Source organism: Diplotaxodon limnothrissa, linkage group LG7 (assembly GCF_057381915.1).
Source record: "Diplotaxodon limnothrissa isolate DT_005_m linkage group LG7, D_limnothrissa_male_GT1.1, whole genome shotgun sequence".
NCBI lineage: Eukaryota > Metazoa > Chordata > Actinopteri > Cichliformes > Cichlidae > Diplotaxodon > Diplotaxodon limnothrissa.
Window position 1 is genome coordinate 63,283,609 of NC_140602.1, and position 21,871 is coordinate 63,305,479.

At 42.1% G+C, this 21,871-nt stretch overlaps 1 protein-coding gene across 1 annotated transcript in view; it reads left to right on the plus strand.

The window, feature by feature from the left end:
- Window positions 1-5,343: 5,343 nt before the first annotated feature.
- Window positions 5,344-21,871, plus strand: part of vcanb (versican b) — a 35,061-nt gene continuing 18,533 nt past the window's right edge. The window contains exons 1-7 of the mRNA XM_085360118.1: window positions 5,344-5,515; window positions 6,759-6,836; window positions 7,818-8,240; window positions 10,742-10,916; window positions 11,347-11,474; window positions 11,892-12,188; window positions 18,003-18,707. Coding sequence (XP_085216244.1) covers window positions 6,770-6,836; window positions 7,818-8,240; window positions 10,742-10,916; window positions 11,347-11,474; window positions 11,892-12,188; window positions 18,003-18,707 — 1,795 coding nt within the window. The 5' untranslated portion in view covers window positions 5,344-5,515; window positions 6,759-6,769. The remainder of the gene's footprint in view (window positions 5,516-6,758; window positions 6,837-7,817; window positions 8,241-10,741; window positions 10,917-11,346; window positions 11,475-11,891; window positions 12,189-18,002; window positions 18,708-21,871) is intronic.

Consider the following 21,871-nt stretch of genomic DNA (forward strand, 5'->3'; position numbering starts at 1 on the left):
TCAGGACTTCTTTGAAATGTATTTTTTCTGATATACTTTGCAGGCTACACATCAACAACTAATTTTGATATTTGTGTAAATAAAAAGTGAAAGCAAATAGTTAATGGACTGATTCTTACATAATTTTCTACTCTTCTGGAGCACTTAAGCGAAGCATCTATAAAGCACTTTTAGTGCTTTCTGTCTAACATTCACACTCCGATGGATACATCAGGGTTAATATCTTGCCCCAGGATATTTGGCAAGCCACCAACCTTTTGATTAGCAGAACTGATCTAACTCCTAAGCCACCCGGGCTGTAGCTTAGGACTTGAACAGCCAGGGATCAAACCCACAACCTATTCATCAATACAATTACAATTACTTTTTTTTAATTTGTCACATACACAGTATAACATATAGTGAACATGCAGTGAAATGCTTGTGTCCTGAGCTGCAGACAGGCTGCAGCTGTAGCCGTGCCATTCCAGGGCTGGTTTTTAGCAGTAAGGATACCCACCTGGTATCGTGTATAATCTGGGTTGTCTGTGAAGGTTCTCAGTCATCCAGGTCATCGTAGTCAAAGGAGCTTGCAAAGAAAAGCGTCTGGACTTCTTTAAGTTGCTTGAAGACGTTTCACCTCTCATCCGAGAAGCTTCTTCAGTTCTAAGGTCAAATGGTGGAGAGTCCCAGATATAACCTAGTGGGAGTAACCCCCCACAGAGGGACAAAAGGACCCCCTGATGATCCTCTAATCGCCTGAGCCAAGGTGTGAAACTGGGTGTGGGTCCCAATCAGCCAGAGTTTCGGGTGTGTTCATTGTGAAACCTGGCCCCACCTTATCATGCGAATTCCTGAGGTCAGATGGCCCAGGATGTGAGTGGGCGTTAAGGCGTCTGGGAAGGGATCTCAAAACTGGATTATAGATGGCAGAGAGTTGGTGTCGTAAACCCCCGCCTCTGTTCAAAGATGGTCGCTCACAGTGGACATAGATGGCTTCTTTCACTCCTCTTTCAAACCATCTGTCCTCTCTGTCCAAAATGTGAACATTGGCATCCTCGAAAGAGTGTCCTTTATCCTTAAGATGCAGATGGACTGCTGAGTCTTGTCCTGTGGAGGTGGCTCTTCTGTGTTGTGCCATGCGCTTGTGAAGTGACTGTTTGGTCTCTCCAATGTAGAGGTCTGGGCATTCCTCGCTGCACTGTACAGCATACACCACATTGTTAAGTCTGTGTTTAGGAGTTTTGTCTTTCGGGTGAACCAGTTTCTGTCTGAGCGTGTTGCTGGGTCTGAAATGCACCGGGATGTCATGCTTGGAGAAAACTCTCCTGAGTTTTTCTGATACACCGGCTACATAGGGGATGACAATGTTGTTGCGTCTGTCCTTCTTATCCTCCCTCGCTGGTGTCTGGTCTTCTTTTCTGTGCCTCTTTGCTGACTTTAAGAACGCCCATTTAGGATAGCCGCACGTTTTGAGTGCTTCCTTTACATGTGTGTGTTCCTTCTTTTTCCCTTCAGGCTTAGAGGGAACATGTTCTGCCCGGTGGTGTAGGGTCCTAAGTACTCCAAGTTTGTGTTCCAAAGGGTGATGGGAGTCAAAGAGGAGGTACTGGTCCGTGTGTGTGTGGGCTTCCGGTAAACTTCGATGTTGAGTTTGCCGTTCTCTTCAATGTGCACAGTGCAGTCCAGGAAAGGCAGACAGTTGTCCTTTGTGTCTTCCCTGGTGAACTTGATGTTCTTATCCACAGCGTTAATGTGCGCAGTGAAGGATTCCACTTCTTGTGTCTTGATTTTGACCCAGGTGTCGTCCACATATCTGTACCAGTGGCTGGGTACTCTTCCTTTGAAAGAGCCAAGAGCCTTCCTTTCCACTTCCTCCATGTAAAGGTTGGCTACAATAGGTGACACGGGGGAGCCCATGGCACAGCCATGTTTTTGTCTGTAAAAGCCTTCGTTGTATTTGAAATATGTAGTGGTGAGGCAGAGGTCTAACAGTGTGCAGATCTGATCGGGTGTGAAGTTGGTCCTGTCCTCCAAGGAGCTGTCTTCTTGTAGTCGTTTTCTGACAGTCTCCACTGCCTCCGTGGTGGGTATGCAAGTGAAGAGAGAGACTACATCAAAGGACACCATGGTTTCATCTGGATCCAGGGTAAGTTTCTGGACCTTGTCGGTGAAGTCGGTGGAGTTCTTGATGTGGTCTGGGGTGTTCCCCACAAGAGGCGCGAGGATGGTAGCAAGGTGTTTAGCAATGTTGTAAGTGGCTGAGTTTATGCTACTGACTATGGGTCTGAGTGGGACAGCTTCCTTGTGGATCTTAGGAAGTCCATAGATGCAGGGTATGGCATCCCCTGGGTAAAGGCGGTGATATGTAAGGCGGTCAATAATTTTGTCCTTTTCAAAGTCTTGAAGGCAAGCTATAACTTTCTTTTTGTAGCTGCTTGTGGGGTCTCGCTTTAGGGCTTCGTAGGTATTGTTGTCACTGAGGAGAGTAGTGATCTTTGTATGGTAATCTGTAGTGTTTAGGACCACGGTGCACCTTCCCGTATCAGCTGGTAAAACAGTGCATTTCAGACCCAGCAACACGCTCAGACAAAAACTGGTTCACCCGAAAGACAAAACGCCAAAACACAGACTTAACAATGTGGTGTATGCTGTACAGTGCAGCGAGGAATGCCCAGACCTCTACATTGGAGAGACCAAACAGCCACTTCACAAGCGCATGGCACAACACAGCAGTCCATTTGCATCTTAAGGATAAAGGACACTCTTTCGAGGATGCCAATGTTCACATTTTGGACAGAGAGGACAGATGGTTTGAAAGAGGAGTGAAAGAAGCCATCTATGTCCACTGTGAGCGACCATCTTTGAACAGAGGCGGGGGTTTACGACACCAACTCTCTGCCATCTATAATCCAGTTTTGAGATCCCTTCCCAGACGCCTTAACGCCCACTCACATCCTGGGCCATCTGACCTCAGGAATTCGCATGATAAGGTGGGGCCAGGTTTCACAATGAACACACCCGAAACTCTGGCTGATTGGGACCCACACCCAGTTTCACACCTTGGCTCAGGCGATTAGAGGATCATCAGGGGGTCCTTTTGTCCCTCTGTGGGGGGTTACTCCCACTAGGTTATATCTGGGACTCTCCACCATTTGACCTTAGAACTGAAGAAGCTTCTCAGATGAGAGGTGAAACGTCTTCAAGCAACTTAAAGAAGTCCAGACGCTTTTCTTTGCAAGCTCCTTTGACTATAATCTGGGTTAGACTCTCAGTGTGTATTTTGTCTTCTCTAGAGGTTTAGGATAATTTGACTTTAAAGATTTGTATGGTTTGAATGAATGCTTGCTGTAATTTTCCACACAAAAATAATAAACAATGTTCACTGTGTCATAGGACAGCATTTAAGTGGAAACTAAAATATTGGAAGAAAAAGATTCTCCCATTTAATTCAGTGTCACTTTTATAGTGCCTAATCACAACAGCAGTCGCCTGATATTGTAAAGACCCTGCATTGCTATTCGTAATTGGAACATGAACTGCAGAAGCACCTGGCTCTCTATTAAAGTGCATAAAACACTACTCCACAGTCCGTACAGATGTTCGTTGAACGTGTGTGTGTTCATGATCTGCTGATTAGCGTTACGGACTCCTCCACAGTGTTGAAAAGTCAATCATACTTATTATTGAGTTAAGACAGTTTTTGCCTTGCCCCCTGGAACACCCTTCATTGTAACCTCCCCTTGTTCTTACTAATACACTTGTGCAGATGTTAACTTGTCGTCACTTAACCGATTAAATACATTGCAGACTGTGTTCCTACAGAGTGCGAGAACAACATTAGGAGAGACCGGGGATAGTTGTAACATTTTTGACATTTCTGTCTGTAAATTGGAGCTCTTTTAAGGTAGTGGATTCAAAATGTAATGCAAAGTATTTGCATGTCTCTGCTATTAAATAGTGCAGCTATTTTCTCTGCAGCACAATTACCCATTGCATGGTATGGCCTCAAACACAAAGAGTGAAATGTTACAATTAACCCCATAGTCTGGGTTAGTTGTAACATCCCGGGGTGAAATGTAACACAATGAAATAAGGGTACTGACAAAATATTAACATGTAATCTTTGTTTAGTCAACACATGAATGCACTTAGAGCCATTTATGTAGCTGTGTGTGTGTGTGACAGAATGCAGAAATCTAGCTTTTGAACATATTCCAACCCCCCAAAAAAGACAAATTATGGAAATTTCTGCAACTGAATATTTCATTAATTTTGGTTGGTCTTCCTTGAGTTTGGCCTCATTGGCTCAGTGGGCATTATAACCTACAACTCTTGCACCAATTTTGAACATAACAATGAAGCTGAAAAAATGTAGTTGTTCACCAGCATCGCAATTCCATTACTTTTTATCATGGCTTACCTTGGTGTGGTTTGCAAAGTGCTTCAGAAAGATGAGGGAATCTGTTTCTTGCATCCATCCTGATTTATTTCCACTACCAGTACTTCCTACTGGTCCATCTCTGACACAGTGATCTGCATAATGTATGTGTGGGAACACAAACAGTGGAGGAATTGTGTTGCCAATGGCATTAACCGGATATACAAATGCGACCAGTGAATGTCTCTCTGCTGATGTCGTTGCCCCAACTTGTTTAATATAAGTTAAAGTAATAGTGTGGTAAGTTGTAACATCTGCATTATTGTTACAACTAACCCAGACTGTTGCTGTTACAACTGACCCAGACTCCTATAGCCATGAACTAGCTAACATTACAGCCAACGGCTAAAACATTAGCACTAAAGACCTACACAGAATATATCCCCATAGACATACAAATAACATAATTTAAGTTTGATGAGTTTAACTGCAAAGCGGATAATGCTATTAAACATTGAAATAAAGTAGAAAAACTTACTTTTTGGCATACAGATTACTTTTTTTCATGTTAAATTGTCTGTGTTTGACAAAATGTGCTGATTTTTCACATGTGACAGCAGAACTGAATTGGGCATGCACAGGATGAGTCACATCATTTGAAACTTAGCCCTGATTGGAGAAATTGGAAGTGTTACAACTGACCCACGTTACAACTATCCCCGGTCTCCCCTACTAAACAAATCACACTCGTTAAAGGAATATGAGGCAGTTAGGGTTCCAAAGCCATCCCGCCCAGGAGTCAGGTCTTTCTGCCAAAGAAAAGTCTCTCCCTTTCCTTCATTTCTCCAAATTCAGCCTATCTATACTTTGCTCTTTTTTGTCCCACTCAGATCTCCTTCCGCCCCCAAGTCCCTCCCCCGTTTTTACGTTACTTTAGGGATTGTGCGCTCCTCCTCTTCTTAATATCAAGTTAATAACGCGTGCAGAGTGGATTTGAACTTCCAGCCAGACCAGTGAAGTGGGTGAGTACAGTGGTCTGAAAAATAAGCACGCTCACACTCCGCGGATCATTTGGAGTCTCCGGCAGTTTCATTTGGAAAAGTTTTAAGAAATCAACCCGAAACGAGCCAGCTGGACTTTGGATACACTTCCAAGGTTGTATTACATTATTATAATTATAATTATAATAATCATAATAATTATGATTATTATTATGTTTTCTCCGTGGCTCACCTGATGTTAACTAAGGGTAATATTTGTGTGGTTATTTAGCGATATTACTCTAATGTCAGTGTTTTATTCCCATATCAGGAGCTGCTTTTTAGGTGACGGGAATGTTCCCACACTAGTAGATCCAAGTGATTAGACACTCATTGATAAAATTGAGCCAGGGACCAATTACGTCCCCTCAACCAGCTGATTGATCACTTGATAAGCGGTATCACTGCAGCAGCCTCAGTGAAGCCCTGGAACAGCTTAGCACACACGTGGTTTCAGAAGCAGCGCTTTTCTCTTGTTTTTGAATTATTTTTTAATAATAATTATTATGCAAACTAGAGCTATGTAAAGCATTAAAGCAAAACCTAAATGTGATTCACCGACACGAAGTGTCCTAATAAGATTAAGAAAGGTTTCTCAGTTACTCATAATTACTCAGAGACAGTTAACTGTATTTATGAATTAATTTATTTTTATTTAACGTTGAAATAGAACAAATAGTACTTTATATAGTCCAGGCAATGTGAATTCCAGACATACATGTCCTAGTTCGTGCAATAATGGAAGAAAATTGGGAAAACATGTTATTCCATTATGTCTGTTCATTTATTTTAGTTAACAGTGATTCAAAACTGTAGGTTATATGAGCTACAATAAAACATTTGATTTTATTTCTATGAGATTAAGTGAGTAAAGAAAAATAAGATTTTAAAAGCCTAATTTTGTCCAAGTGAAACTGTACTATAGATTACTGAAATGCTGCATAAAAATCCACTTCACCTGGAAACACAGTCTAGTCTTTTTATTTACAGTCTAAGGCTACAGCGCAGCAGTATTTGTGCTCGTCTGCACCAACACTACTGGTTGATATTCCTGTACAAACTACTAATCTAATAATTAATGGCTTGATTGGTCAGTTGAGACTAATTGACTACAGTTTAGAGGGTATTACTAATTTTTAAAATCATTTTAGGTTATGCTACTAGGTACTACACTAGACTGCACTTTCTGTGGTTTGTGGTCACTGTGTCGCTTCTATGTTTTTAAAAAAAAGCTTATCTCATTCGAACATTATAACATATATTAACTAAAGTTAACTGTAGTCTTACAGTAGGCTAATATTTGGCATTTATTATAAGGTCCCACACTGACTGTCACTGCTTTTTTTTCTTTCTTGCAGATACTGTTGAGATGATTAAACACATCCTTATACTCCTGCTCTGTCTTGTGTGTCTGTGTTCACCCCGTCCTCAGCCAGGTAAGTTGAGTCTAGCAGGATATGATGATTTTGTAGCTGAATCCAAACTTTGTAACCCGCCCTGGTGCTTTCTCTCTGACGTAGCTGTAATTACGTGCCAGATTTGCAGATCCAAGACTGACAAAGTGGAAAATTATTATACTCTCAACACAACACAAATTCACTCTGCATACACACGTAACCAGCATTCCCTGGTTAAGTGTGTATGCAGTCACACACACACACACACACACACACACACACTCTTTCACTTGTTTTTTTTTTTTTTCCATTTTCTTCTTGCAGCTGAACGCTCCCACACTTTCTCAGAGCAGGTATTAGTGCAATACTTCTGCAGATTCCACGGTTGTTTATGCAGGTTAAAGATATATTTCCATATAGAATTTCAATTCTCCAAATGGATTTATAGTTGAACTCCACAGAAACTGGTTTCCTGCTTTGAACCAAACCCTGCTCAGGTGTAGCTGGTCACTACTCTTGCTTTGAGATTGATCTGCAGCTATGTGTATATTGAGATCAATACAGCCATTAGGCCATGGGCATAGACTTCTGGGTATGACACATGGGCCTGAGGGGTCTGGTACTTAGCTATTGGCAGCAGATCCTACTTTTCCTGATTCTATTTTGGGTCCTGAGAGCTAAGGAGTGGGTCGCTGTGGATCAGTGTTTCATTGGATGGGAAGTGACGTTGATTCACTGCATTGGGCCTCTGCCTTGTATTTTTGGAGCCAGACATGATCATATTTAGACAGGGTGGAGTACTAAGTTATCAGCTAATGTCAGCAAGCTGAGTTAGCTAGCCTCACACAAAGACGCGGTGTAACACACAGACAGGAATAGCAAAACTAGTAAAATACTGGAATTGCACTCATGAAAAGTGGAGTCTAGACTTCTTAGTTAGGTTGTACGTCCATTAAAATGCTGCAAAAAGCATTGCTTTTATTCATTTTAGACTCAAACTGGTTCCTGTTTTCCTTCCAGCACCTCCAGAGATGGCAGTGAAGATGGAGGAGAAATTGGCTGTAGCTGGCTCTCTAGCAGACACAGTGGTGCTACCGTGTTACTTCTCCATAACGCAAGCTTATCCCAGCAGCTCCGCACAAGCTCTGACGCACACCCCTACACCTGCGCAAACTCACAGCCAGAGCTCTGATGACTACGGCAGGATCAAGTGGACGAAGCTAGATGGGCAGGAGGAGAAAGTGGTGCTGGTGGCCCAGGGACTGGGAGTAAAGTTGGGGCATAGCTTTGAGAGCAGGGTGTCAGTGCTCAGCTACCCACAGTGGTTTGGAGATGCTTCTCTGGTGATAGGGAAGCTCAGGGCCAGCGATGCTGGGTTATACCGCTGCGAGGTGATGCATGGGCTAGAGTCCACTCAGGTCACAGTCATCCTCACTGTCAGAGGTGAGTAAAACATACAGGAACACTAGCAACTCACCATTTTATAGTCAGATTAGGAGTCTGTATGCAAGTCTACAAACTTCATTGTCTGTATCCAGATGTGCCCAGCTGGCAGAGACTTCAAAGTTGAAGGTGTCGCCAAAAGTATTGACTGAAATGTGTACACGTGCCATTTTCTTTAAAGTGCCCTTCCTCTCTGGTCATTGTAATGGTCTGTTTTCTAATCCATCTGCTGAAAGAGGAAAGATTCTCTGAGATGACCTAAAAACTTTTAGGCAACTAGTCCAAAGCTAACTGTGTCCAGCAAACACTTTACTCCAGTGTGATGTGGAAACCTAAAGTCTGCTTTACACAAACACTCGCACCAGTCCCAAAAAGCTGATTCTGTTCATCGTAGCGTTTTCAGTGGGAGAAATGTTTCGGTATCATCCAAGTGACTTCTTCAGTCTCAGCTGACTGCAAGTTTCCCAACCTCATAAACAGTACATTTGCACAGTGACTGAAACTAGCACCACTGGCAAACAATGGGCTGGGAGGTCTCACATCAGTCTTTCACTCATTCAGGAGACATCTTGTGTCTTGTTGTGTGTGCTACAAAGATATTACCACTATTTTAAGCTGTGTGCTGTATTGTGAGGAGAGAGTGTTTTAAAAAAAACAACATATGCTGGAGATCCAGATCTGCATTATTTGCAGCCTAGGAGAGTGGCCAGCATTCATTTTTAAAAAGTTTAATTCTGATTTTTTAAAATTCTCAAAACACAACCTTTCAATTTTAGACAAAACTTTATTTAACACAGGCATCACTAAAGTCAAAGCATGGTGGACAAAGAAATTCACAGGACTGGGAGCCACTGCGATAGAGGGAGAGGTGTGTTATTTCACAAGCTCAGGTAGAAGGTGTGTATGATTGCAATGGTGAGTGAAAGGAGAAGGGTAAGAGGGCGAAGCAAGGCTACAGAGAGGGGTGGTTCACTGGGTGAGTGGGTGAGTGATAAACGAGCAGATGTCCGACGTCCTCTTTTCCACAGCGGGGGTAACTTGCAGCAAGCCGGAGGGCAGGCAAGTGAGATTTCAGGCTTACTCCAGGAAAACTAGAGGTAAGACCAGTGGCAGCTGGTAGGTAGCAAGTGGGCGAGGAGGACCAGCATCAGAGGGAATTTGGTTCTTAGTGGAGATGAGTGAATGCTGATCCAAGGATGCAAAACTGGAAACACAGAGCAATGTTACACAGGGAAATGAGTATGCTAACGGAACATGGAGACATAAGGAAAGGTGGACCTGGGAACTAGAAACAAAGCCTCAGGAGCAGAATGGAAAATATGCCAGAATACCAAAACACACCAGATCTTGACAGTACCCCAAGAGTCACCTCCAGGCACTGATCAGACACAGACCTGCAAAGACACTCGTAGAAGAAAGAGATTAAAGAATGGTCAAGGATGAATGCCCGCAGGACCCAGGAATGCTCCTACGGGCAGTACCCCTCCCAGTCCAACATGAACTGATTGCGCTGGCCTTGCTGACAAACGTTAACGAGCCAGCAAAAATCATAGGCTGGGTGGCTGTCGATGAGCCGGGTGGGTAGTGGGGGAGGATCGCATAGAGGGCACAGTTGACTGGAATACACCGGTTTGAGTCGAGACACATGAAAGGTGGAATGACTGCGCAGTGATGGGGGCAACTTGAGTTTGACAGTCATGGGACTAATTACAGAGTCTATTTCATATGGACCCATAAAACGAGAAGCTATTTTTTGGGTTAATGATTTTAATGGTAAATCTTTAGTTGGAAGCCATACTGACTGGGTAAGTAACTGGGTGCAAGGGAGCAATGACAATCAGTGTACTTTTTGTTGTGGTTTTAAGCAGAGTCCCCCTGGTTTGAGTCCAGACCTGCTGACTCAGTTGGAGGTAATGTAAAAGTAATGCTGCTCATCACCCTGAACACACCATCCCCACTGTGAAACATGGTGATGGCAGCATCATGCTGTGGGGATGCTTTTCTTCAGCAGGGACAGAGAAGCTGGTCAGAGTTAATGGGAAAATGGAAGGAGCTACATACAGGACAATCCTGAAAGAAAACCTGTTGGAGGCTGGGAAGGAGATTAACCTTCCAGCAAGACGATTATCCTAAACATACAGCAATAGCTACAATTGAATTGATTAGATCAAAGAATATTCATGTGTCAGAACGGCCCGGTCAAAGTCCAGACTTAAATCCCATTGAGCATCTATGGCAAGACTTGAAAATTGCTGTTCACAGATACTCTCCATCCAATCTGGCTGATTGGCTATTGATTTTGTTTTGATTTTAAGTTTGATTTCCTGATATGTAGATTTGTTTTTCAAGCATGAACTGAAACCTTGACTTTCGGATATTCATAATTTTGGTCATATATTTCGTCTCGAGGACCTTCAATAATGGATCTAAAATTATGTTGATTTAATAAAACGCTATTGAAGGCATCCATATATTCCTGATTGTTGATAACCCTTCTGCAGGTGTGGTGTTCCACTACAGAGCTAACAGCAGCCGCTACAGTCTGAACTATTCTGAGGCTGTGGAAGCGTGCCACTCTGTAGACGCATCCATCGCTACACCTGAGCAGCTGACGGCTGCTTTTGAAGATGGCCTCGACCAGTGTGATGCGGGCTGGCTTGCAGACCAGTCAGTTAGGTATGTTCCTACATTTCTTTAAACAAATAATCTCAAGTTTAATGTCCCTCGTAATTTCATGATAAATTAGCAGATAAAATAACCGAAATTCAAAAGTTGAAGTGCCATTTTGAATCTCAGCGAGCCCAAATGTGATGGTAAATCAAGTGCGGTAGGCCAACTCTGCCACACCAACCCTCTGTATTTCCTCCTTCATTACATCCATGGATCTTCTCTGAGACTCTGCACTTAAGTCACATTTTCGTCATGTGCAGTTCACTGTGTTGGTGCACAGAGGCAAAACTACAAAAACTGTTATTGTACACGTACTTAGGGACCCAACTATAGAACATGAAAACCGAATAAACAAATAAATATGACCTCTTTAAATATCAGATCATTTCTTGCTCTGCTTTTAAAAATATTGTCATTATTATTGTTCATTTTTCAGATATCCAGTCACAGTGACCCGTCCAGGCTGCGAAGGTAATCTAAAGAATCGGCCAGGTGTGAGAACCTACGGCATCCGTGACCCCATGGAGAAATATGATGTGTACTGTTACGTAGACAAACTACACGGTAAATACACATGCAAGACACATACATACTGAAATACAGAATTATAGAGGCAGTGGTTAGCTTAGCTTAGCATTAAGTGTTTAGCAGAACACTTTTCTGAAGTTAAAATTTCAACCTTGTAGCTCCTCCACTAGTTTCTGCTAGTCTGCTGCGGCTCTATACCAGGGGTGGGGAACTCCAGGCCTCAGGGGCCGGTGTCCTGCAGGTTTTAGATGTGTTCTTGAAACAACAAAGCTGATTTAAATGGCTAAATTACCTCCTCAACATGTCTTGAGGTTCTCCAGAGGCCTGGTAATGATAATAATCATTTGATTCAGGTGTGTTGATCCAGGGTGACAAATGTAATTCATTTAAAATATCAAGTAAAAAGACTGTGGTTAGCTGTAAACTGACTTTGTGTATCTGCTCTGTCTGTAGGCGAGGTATTCTATCCTACTTCCATCAGCAGTAAGCTCACCTGGCAGCAAGCAAGGGAAGAGTGCGAGAAGCATGATGCCGTGCTGGCATCGCCCGGTCATCTGTTTGCAGCCTGGAGGGGGGGGCTAAACCGCTGCGACTTTGGCTGGCTATCTGACGGCAGTGTCCGTTACCCCATCACCGTCCCCAGGCCTCAGTGTGGAGGAGGCCAGTTGGGGGTCCGCACACTTTACAAGTATGAAAACCAGACTGGTTACCCAGACCCCACTGACAGGCACGGGGCTTTCTGCTTCAAGGGTAAGACAGAAACACACATTGATCCAAACTGGACAGTAATTTACTCTGCTCATTTTCTTATTTGCATGAACTTAGTCTTGCAACAGAGTGGTCTCATATCTATTAAGTGTTTATCCCGTTATCTAGTTTCAAAGGGTGAAAAAGGCTGCGTAATAAACAGTTTTAAAAAGCATGTCAGTTTCGGCAGCTTCTTTCATTTAAGCCACATACATCGAGCTGGTTTCACAGGACAGGAGTCTGTGTCTGTTATTTAAGGGTTATTTTACCTTATATAAATATTAAGCACATTGACATGTCTGTGCTTGTGATTTGGCGCTATATCAATAAAATCAAATTGAATTGAATCGAATAGTTGAAGTCTCTGCATCCTAGTTGGCTTTTGAAACTCCAAAAACCACAAGCTTTAATTACAGATACAGTCCCACTCAGGACCTTTGCAGGTCACAGAGCAGTGTTTCACAAGACACCGAGCATGTATGTGCAAATTGTTTGGTCATATTTTAATGAGGAATTCTGCTTAGAGCAGTTGTGTCTTTAGATGCATTGTGTAACCTGGTTAAGAAAATTAATATTACAGATAAAAAATTAAGACAAATTACAAAGTGTATGGAATCCAGGTCCATGCTGCACTGTTGAGCTTGCAATACTTGCCCTCCTCCAAACATCCACAACACTTTGACAAGAAAAGTCTAATTTGGTCAATAAACACTGAGGTGTCACAATCTGCAACCACTTAAAAGCCGAGTAAAAAGAAGTTACAAAGAACAAACCCAACCAAGAGAAGAATGATCTCTTAGTAGCCATGTTAATGGTGGGCCATGTTTTTTACGAGGGGAAAAACCCAGCACGTGCACTCTAACACAGATAGAACAGAAACAGGACAAGTCCCTAATGTTTCACAGCTGCGACCCTGCCCAAACTCAGACAGACAGACGGAGGAGGAGATGTAAAAGAGAGGGATTTCTCCCATAAGTGACATCATTGTATAAAAAGCACAAAACTTTAACAGTGAGCCCAGCTCAGTCTGCAGTGTGAAGCTGCAGCATCAAGTATGAGGCACTAAACATAATTTCACTCACTTGCCTTTCTGAACATGAAACCTGTGTAATGTGCTTTACCAAGACTTAAGTATAGTGGCAGGACTGCAAGAGAAAGTAAATGTACAGTGACGGACAGACCCCAGCCAGATGGTTGAAGCTCGCCAAATACATGACATCATATCTGGGAAGGACTTAACATGCAGCCAGGGTCTCCTTCACTGTGCAAAAAGACAGACTCAACCACAGTTAAAGCACAAGTCTGCAGGCAATTCACACCTTTAGCAAGCTCTTTGATAGAAGCAGTAATCAAAAAATGCAGTTTAACAAGTATTCCTTCAATAAAAGTCACAATAAAGGTACAGACGTATAACAGCTTTTACTTAGTAAAAGTAGTGCAGAAACATTTGATTCAATTCAGTTCAATTTTATTTCTATAGTGCCAAATCACAGCATCGGTTGCCTCAGCATCTGCTCTGTGACTGCTTCACCTGTTCTGTTACAGACTTTCTGAGGACTTGTGTAACCCAGTGGAGTCTAACTGAATGGAGCATGACCGTAACATCATTTTCAGTTTTGTTTTAGGTTGTCAGAAAGGTATTTTCTCTAGATTATAGAGGATAATAGTGGTGTTGTACCTGCAGTATAAAGCATCATATAAGAATCAGTCCATTTACCATTATGTTGAAAAGTCTTCCTTATATGTCTCTCTAGATCTAAAATTATGGCTATAGTGCTAAAGAGAAACAGGAAAAAAGCACACTCACAAAACCCACCCAACCAAACACCCTCCTGCACATTCACACATGGAGGGGACTATGTTACATCCAGTTTATTAAAGCATTATGTATGTGACGCTCAAACCCCCCACTCACTCCCAGGACACTAACCATTTGAACTCAGCACTTAGACACATACAAAGGAATGCATTGTATGTTCAGGAGCCCTAATTGTTAGTTTTTCATGTGGTATATGCTCCATGATAACAAGGCATTAATCTTCCCTTTGTGAGGATTTATTCATGCACAGCTCTCTGAAGGTCCACTACATCATTTCTATCAGGTTGAGGTCTGGAGCACTGATTCTTTGCTTTTTCAGTTATTGTTGTAGATAAGCTGCTGTGTTTGGGATTATTGTCCTGTTGATGACCTAGTTTCACCAAGGCTTTAGCTGTCAGACAGATGGCTTAACATTTGACTGTAGAACTGTCACGGTCCTGGGTCGGTGACCCAGTGTTTTGGTTTTTGTCTGATTATTGATCTTTGTTTTTATCTGGAGTTTGACTGCTAGTGTGATGGTTTCTGTTTTGTATTTCTAGTTCTTAGGTTTTGGTCCCCTGTGTAGTTTCAAGTCCCTGCCCTTGAGCCAGTTGTATTTCCTGTTTTATTTTGAAGGTCCATGTCTCAGGTCATGTATTCTGCTTTGCTTCCCCGTTGTCTTGTCTAATTAGGTTCAGCTGTGTCTCACTCCTGTGTGCCATCTCCTTGTTACCTTGTGTGAATATTTAGTGGCATTTTAGGTCAGGGATAGCTCAGTAGGTAGAGTGATGGCCCCATGATCGGAAGGTCGGGGGTTCGATTCCACTGAACGGTGACCCTGAGCAAGGTACCGTCCCTACACACCGCTGCCCACTGCTTCACAGAGTGAATGGGTTAAATACAGAGAGGAATTTCCCCTCGGGGATAAATAAAGTATACGTTATTATTATTATTAGTGTGTGGTTACCTCTCTTCTGTGTTGGAGCATCTGTGTATCATTCTGTGTATTATGCCTGTTAGTCATCTTGTTCATCTTCCCCACTGTCTCTCCAGCTAAGTTTCCATGTTTCAGGTTATTTAGTTTTATGTTTCTAGCTTCATGTTTAGCTGTCCCCAGTTTAGGTTTTTATAGTGGTTTTGAGGTAATTCTTACAGCCACAATAAAGGCTCATTCTCAGTTTGAAACACTCCCCTTCATCATTGTCTGCACCTGGGTCCACACCTCTTATCTCCACGCTGTTTGTGAGACAAACCGTGACAAGAAAGCAGTCTTCTCTGCTAAGATGACTGGCAAAAGTCTTCTGTGTTTTCCACTTATGAATAATCGTTCAAACTGTACAATGATGGACTTGGAAAGGTTTGGATATAGCCTTACATTATAACCCTTCCTAGACTGATTGATTACTGATGTACAATTGATAATGTGATAATGTGCAAACTGCCAAACCATCAGTATTTATAGAGGTGTTCACACTTACTGATGATCAGATAATCAAGTGAATTTGGTTAGCAGCTTAAGTCCCGTGGAAACACAGAATTTTACGTAGTTTTTCACACACTTTCTGTATTTTGCCTCAGTTGATACGGTGTAATAAGTCATGTTTTTGTTCTTTATCTGAGGTTGTATTTAACCAATTTTAAGATAATTTTTATTATGTCTTGAGGGTGTGCTATTTTTTCTGGGGACTGAAACAGCTTCATTCTTGACAGGTGACTTAATGTTTCCAAAATCAGCAATCAATCTGCTGCATTTCCTTTTATAGCTTGCTGTGTGCTAGCTGCCGTCTGACAGCTTCCCAGACTCCTGTTTCTTTATTTAATGACTCATTGGTTTTGCTGATTTCATTCTGTGAACATTTTTCACTCAGTATAAATGTTGCTTGCTTGGCTAAATGGTTTTTAACGCACTCATAGTTTTCCACATTTTCCCACTGCCGGTGCTGTGTCTTATTTTCCAAAGCAGACAGGTTTATTTTCTACCTAATCATTCTTTACATTACAGGGAGTGCAGAATTATTAGGCAAGTTGTATTTTTGAGGAATAATTTTATTATTGAACAACAACCATGTTCTCAATGAACCCAAAAAACTCATTAATATCAAAGCTGAATGTTTTTGGAAGTAGTTTTTAGTTTGTTGTTAGTTTTAGCTATTTTAGGGGGATATCTGTGTGTGCAGGTGACTATTACTGTGCATAATTATTAGGCAACTTAACAAAAAACAAATATATACCCATTTCAATTATTTCTTTTCACCAGTGAAACCAATATAACATCTCCACATTCACAAATATACATTTCTGACATTCAAAAACAAAACAAAAACAAATCAGCGACCAATATAGCCACCTTTCTTTGCAAAGACACTCAAAAGCCTGCCATCCATGGATTCTGTCAGTGTTTTGATCTGTTCACCATCAACATTGCGTGCAGCAGCAACCACAGCCTCCCAGACACTGTTCAGAGAGGTGTACTGTTTTCCCTCCTTGTAAATCTCACATTTGATGATGGACCACAGGTTCTCAATGGGGTTCAGATCAGGTGAACAAGGAGGCCATGTCATTAGTTTTTCTTCTTTTATACCCTTTCTTGCCAGCCACGCTGTGGAGTACTTGGACGCGTGTGATGGAGCATTGTCCTGCATGAAAATCATGTTTTTCTTGAAGGATGCAGACTTCTTCCTGTACCACTGCTTGAAGAAGGTGTCTTCCAGAAACTGGCAGTAGGACTGGGAGTTGAGCTTGACTCCATCCTCAACCCGAAAAGGCCCCACAAGCTCATCTTTGATGATACCAGCCCAAACCAGTACTCCACCTCCACCTTGCTGGCGTCTGAGTCGGACTGGAGCTCTCTGCCCTTTACCAATCCAGCCACGGGCCCATCCATCTGGCCCATCAAGACTCACTCTCATTTCATCAGTCCATAAAACCTTAGAAAAATCAGTCTTGAGATATTTCTTGGCCCAGTCTTGACGTTTCAGCTTGTGTGTCTTGTTCAGTGGTGGTCGTCTTTCAGCCTTTCTTACCTTGGCCATGTCTCTGAGTATTGCACACCTTGTGCTTTTGGGCACTCCAGTGATGTTGCAGCTCTGAAATATGGCCAAACTGGTGGCAAGTGGCATCTTGGCAGCTGCACGCTTGACTTTTCTCAGTTCATGGGCAGTTATTTTGCGCCTTGGTTTTTCCACACGCTTCTTGCGACCCTGTTGACTATTTTGAATGAAACGCTTGATTGTTCGATGATCACGCTTCAGAAGCTTTGCAATTTTGAGACTGCTGCATCCCTCTGCAAGATATCTCACTATTTTTGACTTTTCTGAGCCTGTCAAGTCCTTCTTTTGACCCATTTTGCCAAAGGAAAGGAAGTTGCCTAATAATTATGCACAACTGATATAGGGTGTTGATGTCATTAGACCACACCCCTTCTCATTACAGAGATGCACATCACCTAATATGCTTAATTGGTAGTAGGCTTTGGAGCCTATAAAGCTTGGAGTAAGACAACATGCATGAAGAGGATGATGTGGACAAAATACTCATTTGCCTAATAATTCTGCACTCCCTGTATATGCCAGCTTTACAATAGGATTTTCGCAAATACTCATTTGTAACTCACTGCTACGTTGATCACTAACACTTCTTCCTTCCTAGCATTTGTTTCTGAATGACTGACAATAACATGGACAAATGGAAAAGAAAGAAAGGAGGAAATGAGAATGATTGCACTGACAGCACTGGTGTTGTTAGGCCCTTGCAGTGATTCAAACCAGTAGGGAGCGCCTCTTGCTGCCACCACATTTGATATAAAGAAAGACTTGTGAATATGGCTAGTTTTAGTGAAAATGTTGCTTCCTTACATTAGTATTATGTGTTTTGCAATTATTTTTTTTGTAGTGACTAAGAAAAAATTATGCCTTTTTCATTAACAGAGTTGCAGTTGGGCAGCACTTCTTAACTGCCGAGCTCTTTGTAGGACCCACTTCTAAATTCTTGTCTTGCTCCTGTGTTCCCCTCTTTTACAGTTAGACTGGAAGAGCCAACAACTACGAGTTCCCTGATGACTCCAATTGTGTACAAACCTGACATCCCTACATATAGTCCCCATGCAACAATAGCTTCACATGTTGAAAGAGCTGAAATCCAAGGAAAAGGACCAGAACCTGTTGGACATTCACCCACAGACAGCCCACTTACTTCTACACACACCACAGCCTCTGCAACTCTTACTACCACTTCACAAGAGCTTGTATCAGGAGATATCTTGCAGCTGCCTCCATTACCCACCTCCCGCACTCAGCCTCCACGTCTGGACATCTCCCAATTAGATCAGGCAGGACCGGGCAGGGGTGAGACCAGTGGCAGAGGGGAAGAAAGCAGCAGCCAGGGCAACTCTGGTGGGTCTGAGGTAGGAGCAACAGCAACCCCGGAGATCACATCAAGGCCTAGTAAACTTCAGGACATCAGTGCACGGGTTGAAACGTCATCAGTTGAAGACGCCGCTGCACACCCAGTTCCATCAGAGATCCTTACACCAAAGCCAGACATTGCAGCTGGGACTACTGAAGTGGGGGAACAACCTGCAGTTGTTTTCAAAGAGGATTACACCATTAGAGCTCAAACGATATTTGACCATGAGAAGTCTCTGGACATTCCTGAGACGACATCAGCAAAACCTCCTATCCATCTCATCATTGTCAATGTACAAAGCACCAATGGGTCAGAATCAGGTGAGCTGGGTGGGGTGGGGTGTTAAATAAGTCATGTAGTAATTTAAGTCATACTGTTAGGCCCTGGAAAGCATTAAGAGAAATGGCATATAGATGCCAGTACTGTGTTGAAAATTTGGTTGGAAGTACTGGCAAAAATAATAAGTACATGTTAGCATGTCATGTAAGCATCGTTCTCTAGAAAGAAGGAGAAGTATGATGACAAAAACACACATATGTCCATGCCAAAACATGTCTTTTTTTCTTGGCGTGATTTAAATAATAATCTATCCCACGACAGAACATATTAACTGGAAGCCAGCAGGCATTTAAAGCCCCCAGTATGGGGGCTGTAGAGGTAGACCTCCAGAGTGGGAATATTTCACCATTGGCAATAAAAAGATTATTATCTAACATGTGGTGCAATGTGCCCTCCTGAATCTTGTAAAAGGCTTTGGCTGAGAACATTTATCTTGGGAATTACTTTATGTTTGTTATGTTGTGCTGTCAAGGACTGAAGAACAGCTGATTTTGTTGTCTCAGTGGAGCCACATACACCACAGCCTTGAACTTGTCTAAATACTAGTCTAAAGAGGTTTATGTATAAACATAAGTGTTAACACAGCTTTAAAATGATTGAGAAATCTTGAATGTAAGCACACTGATTTGCAGCACTGTGATAACAGTGCAGATAATTCAATTCAATGGTATTTATACAGCGTCAAATCACAACATTAATTGCCTCAAGGCTTTATGTCGTAAGGTAGACCCTAAAATAATACATACAGGGAAAAAACCCAGAACAACAGAACCAGGCTCAGGGAGGGGCGGCCATCTGTCACGACCAATTGGGGTGAAATGCGATAACAGCACCTTGCAAGTGGCTCTCCTGTCTACTGCATGTTATACCGAGGCAGCATCCATTGCAGCAGTGAAATAACACTGGAACAAACTAGACTGACCCGATTCTATCAACAATTTGTAGTAAGAACTTCATGTGTAAAATGGCAAAGGACACAGCTCATGGTGTGCAACCTTTTTTTTATATGCTCACACATTTCACACAAAACATGCTGTATTTGTAGAGCCAGATGTGGAAATGAAGTCAGTCATTGCTGTGCAGCCAGTTTGTAGTTAAACACACTGTAAACACACCACAGCACTGGAAAAAACAGGATGGGTTCGGCAAAAGACAAACACTGTATATCAACAGTCTTTCTGAACACTTTCTTTTCACTCACACGCAAAGAGACAGTGGAGGTCTGATGGAGTGATTAGTCTGCTGGCTTTAGACATGCCTACAGAGTTTGGTCTTCAACTTTCCCATCAGGATTTCTGCACAAAGAGTTGCCAACAAACCACAAATACTGGACTGTAATAATCTTTTCTCCAGGGAGCAGTTTGAGTTGCTAAAATTAACAAGTTCTCAAACAATCCCTATATTCTACACTTCATTTTCTCTTAATTCGTTTGAATTAGCACCATTACCACCAATGTTTGATTACATTAAACAGGCTAACCAAGAACTGGCACGCAGTCATGTTATTTTTCCCCCTTCTGATTAGGCTGGATATGGCCACAGTAGGTCCTGTGTTGTGTCTTTAATCTAGGTTCTCTAGAGAGAAGAGAAATTTCTCCGTTTGAATTACAACCATATCAAAAGTACATATTTATAATTAAAAAATTAAAATCACTTGCTGTCAAATGTGAGATGTAGGGCGTGATTTGCAGTGAATGCAGTGGTGTTTACAGCAGTAAAACAAAGACACTGTATTTTCACCAGCTTGCTCAGATCTTTGTTTTGGCATATTTTGTGCCTGGAAATGGTTAATAGCACTTGACAAGAGAGAGGCCCTGTCTGCCCAGAGCCTAATAATCATTGATTCAGATTACAGTGCATATGTGTTTCCTACCCTTGTGTTTGTTATTAAAATGATGAAGGCCTGTTCTGTTACATGTGTAATATACCATCACATGAGGCCCTCCAACTCTCAGTTCATATCCTCAGGAAATTAGGAAAGTTGAACCATTGAGTGTTACAATGAAGAATGACTTCTTCATGTGGTGTCAAGTTCAGAGTGACACAGAGGCTGACATGGACCAATTAACTAGTCACTTAACAGTAACAGCATGCTTCTTGGTCAACTGTTTTTTTCTGCTGAAGTTTTGTACATATTTAGACAATTTAAGGTCTGTAAGTTCTCTGTTATGACTCTATATACATTTGCATACTCTGCTTCCCCTCTGTATAGCTTCCATGTGTACCACTAGGTCTTAATGAAGAGACACAAGCATGCATTGTTTGAGAGAAGCCGCTGGCACAGACTGACCTTAATTATAGGAAACTCAGACTTTTAACTGTTAACCATCCAAATATGCTCTTCGGCTCATTTTAACAAATGTCAGAAATGCGCTACTGTGGGTTTTTGCCAGAGCTGTAAGATCTTAGATCCTTCACTGAAGTTGCAGTACCACAATGCAAAAGCTCTGCTTTCAAATGCTTTACTGATGTTAAGGTGAAGAAACGTCATCAGGAATATTAAAAAATTAAAAATATAAAAACCTCTGCAGGTTTACGATGAAAAGATCACCATAGCTAGTGTGTCTTCGAAGTGAAGCCTTTAAGCTTGGATTCTGATGGCAAACCAAGATTTCCGAATGTATTGTAGTCTGTGGTGAAGCCACCCTGGCTGGATTTTGTGAATGTAGTACAAACTCTTCTGATGAGTCTATGGTCTCGATCACATTGATTTTTAAAGCTAAGTAAGCAAGATATGCTTTAAAACTGGCTACCTTGATTCTAACTATAACTGCATGTCTGTCAGTATCACAGTCAAATCTGACCCTTGGTCTTGAGTTTTAAAAGTTTAAGGCAGCAAAAATGTCTAGCTTGAGGTATTATAACAGAACTTAACATAACAACATATGATGTTGTGGTGGATACATCCATCTTTTTTTCTGCTGTCTGTGATTCCCTCGCTCAAGAGCACACTTAACTACGACGAAACCACCAGAATGTCACCTGTTGTTTGGGATCACTGACTGATCTTTAGCCTGTGTGAGTGGGGCTTTAGCAATCAGTTTCACATCAACTGCCAGCAACCTGCCTAGGAACATGTGTTTTTCCTCTCAACTGCTGGTTGCTAGTTCATAACTGACCCGTCTCTAGACCTGTGTTTCTGAGG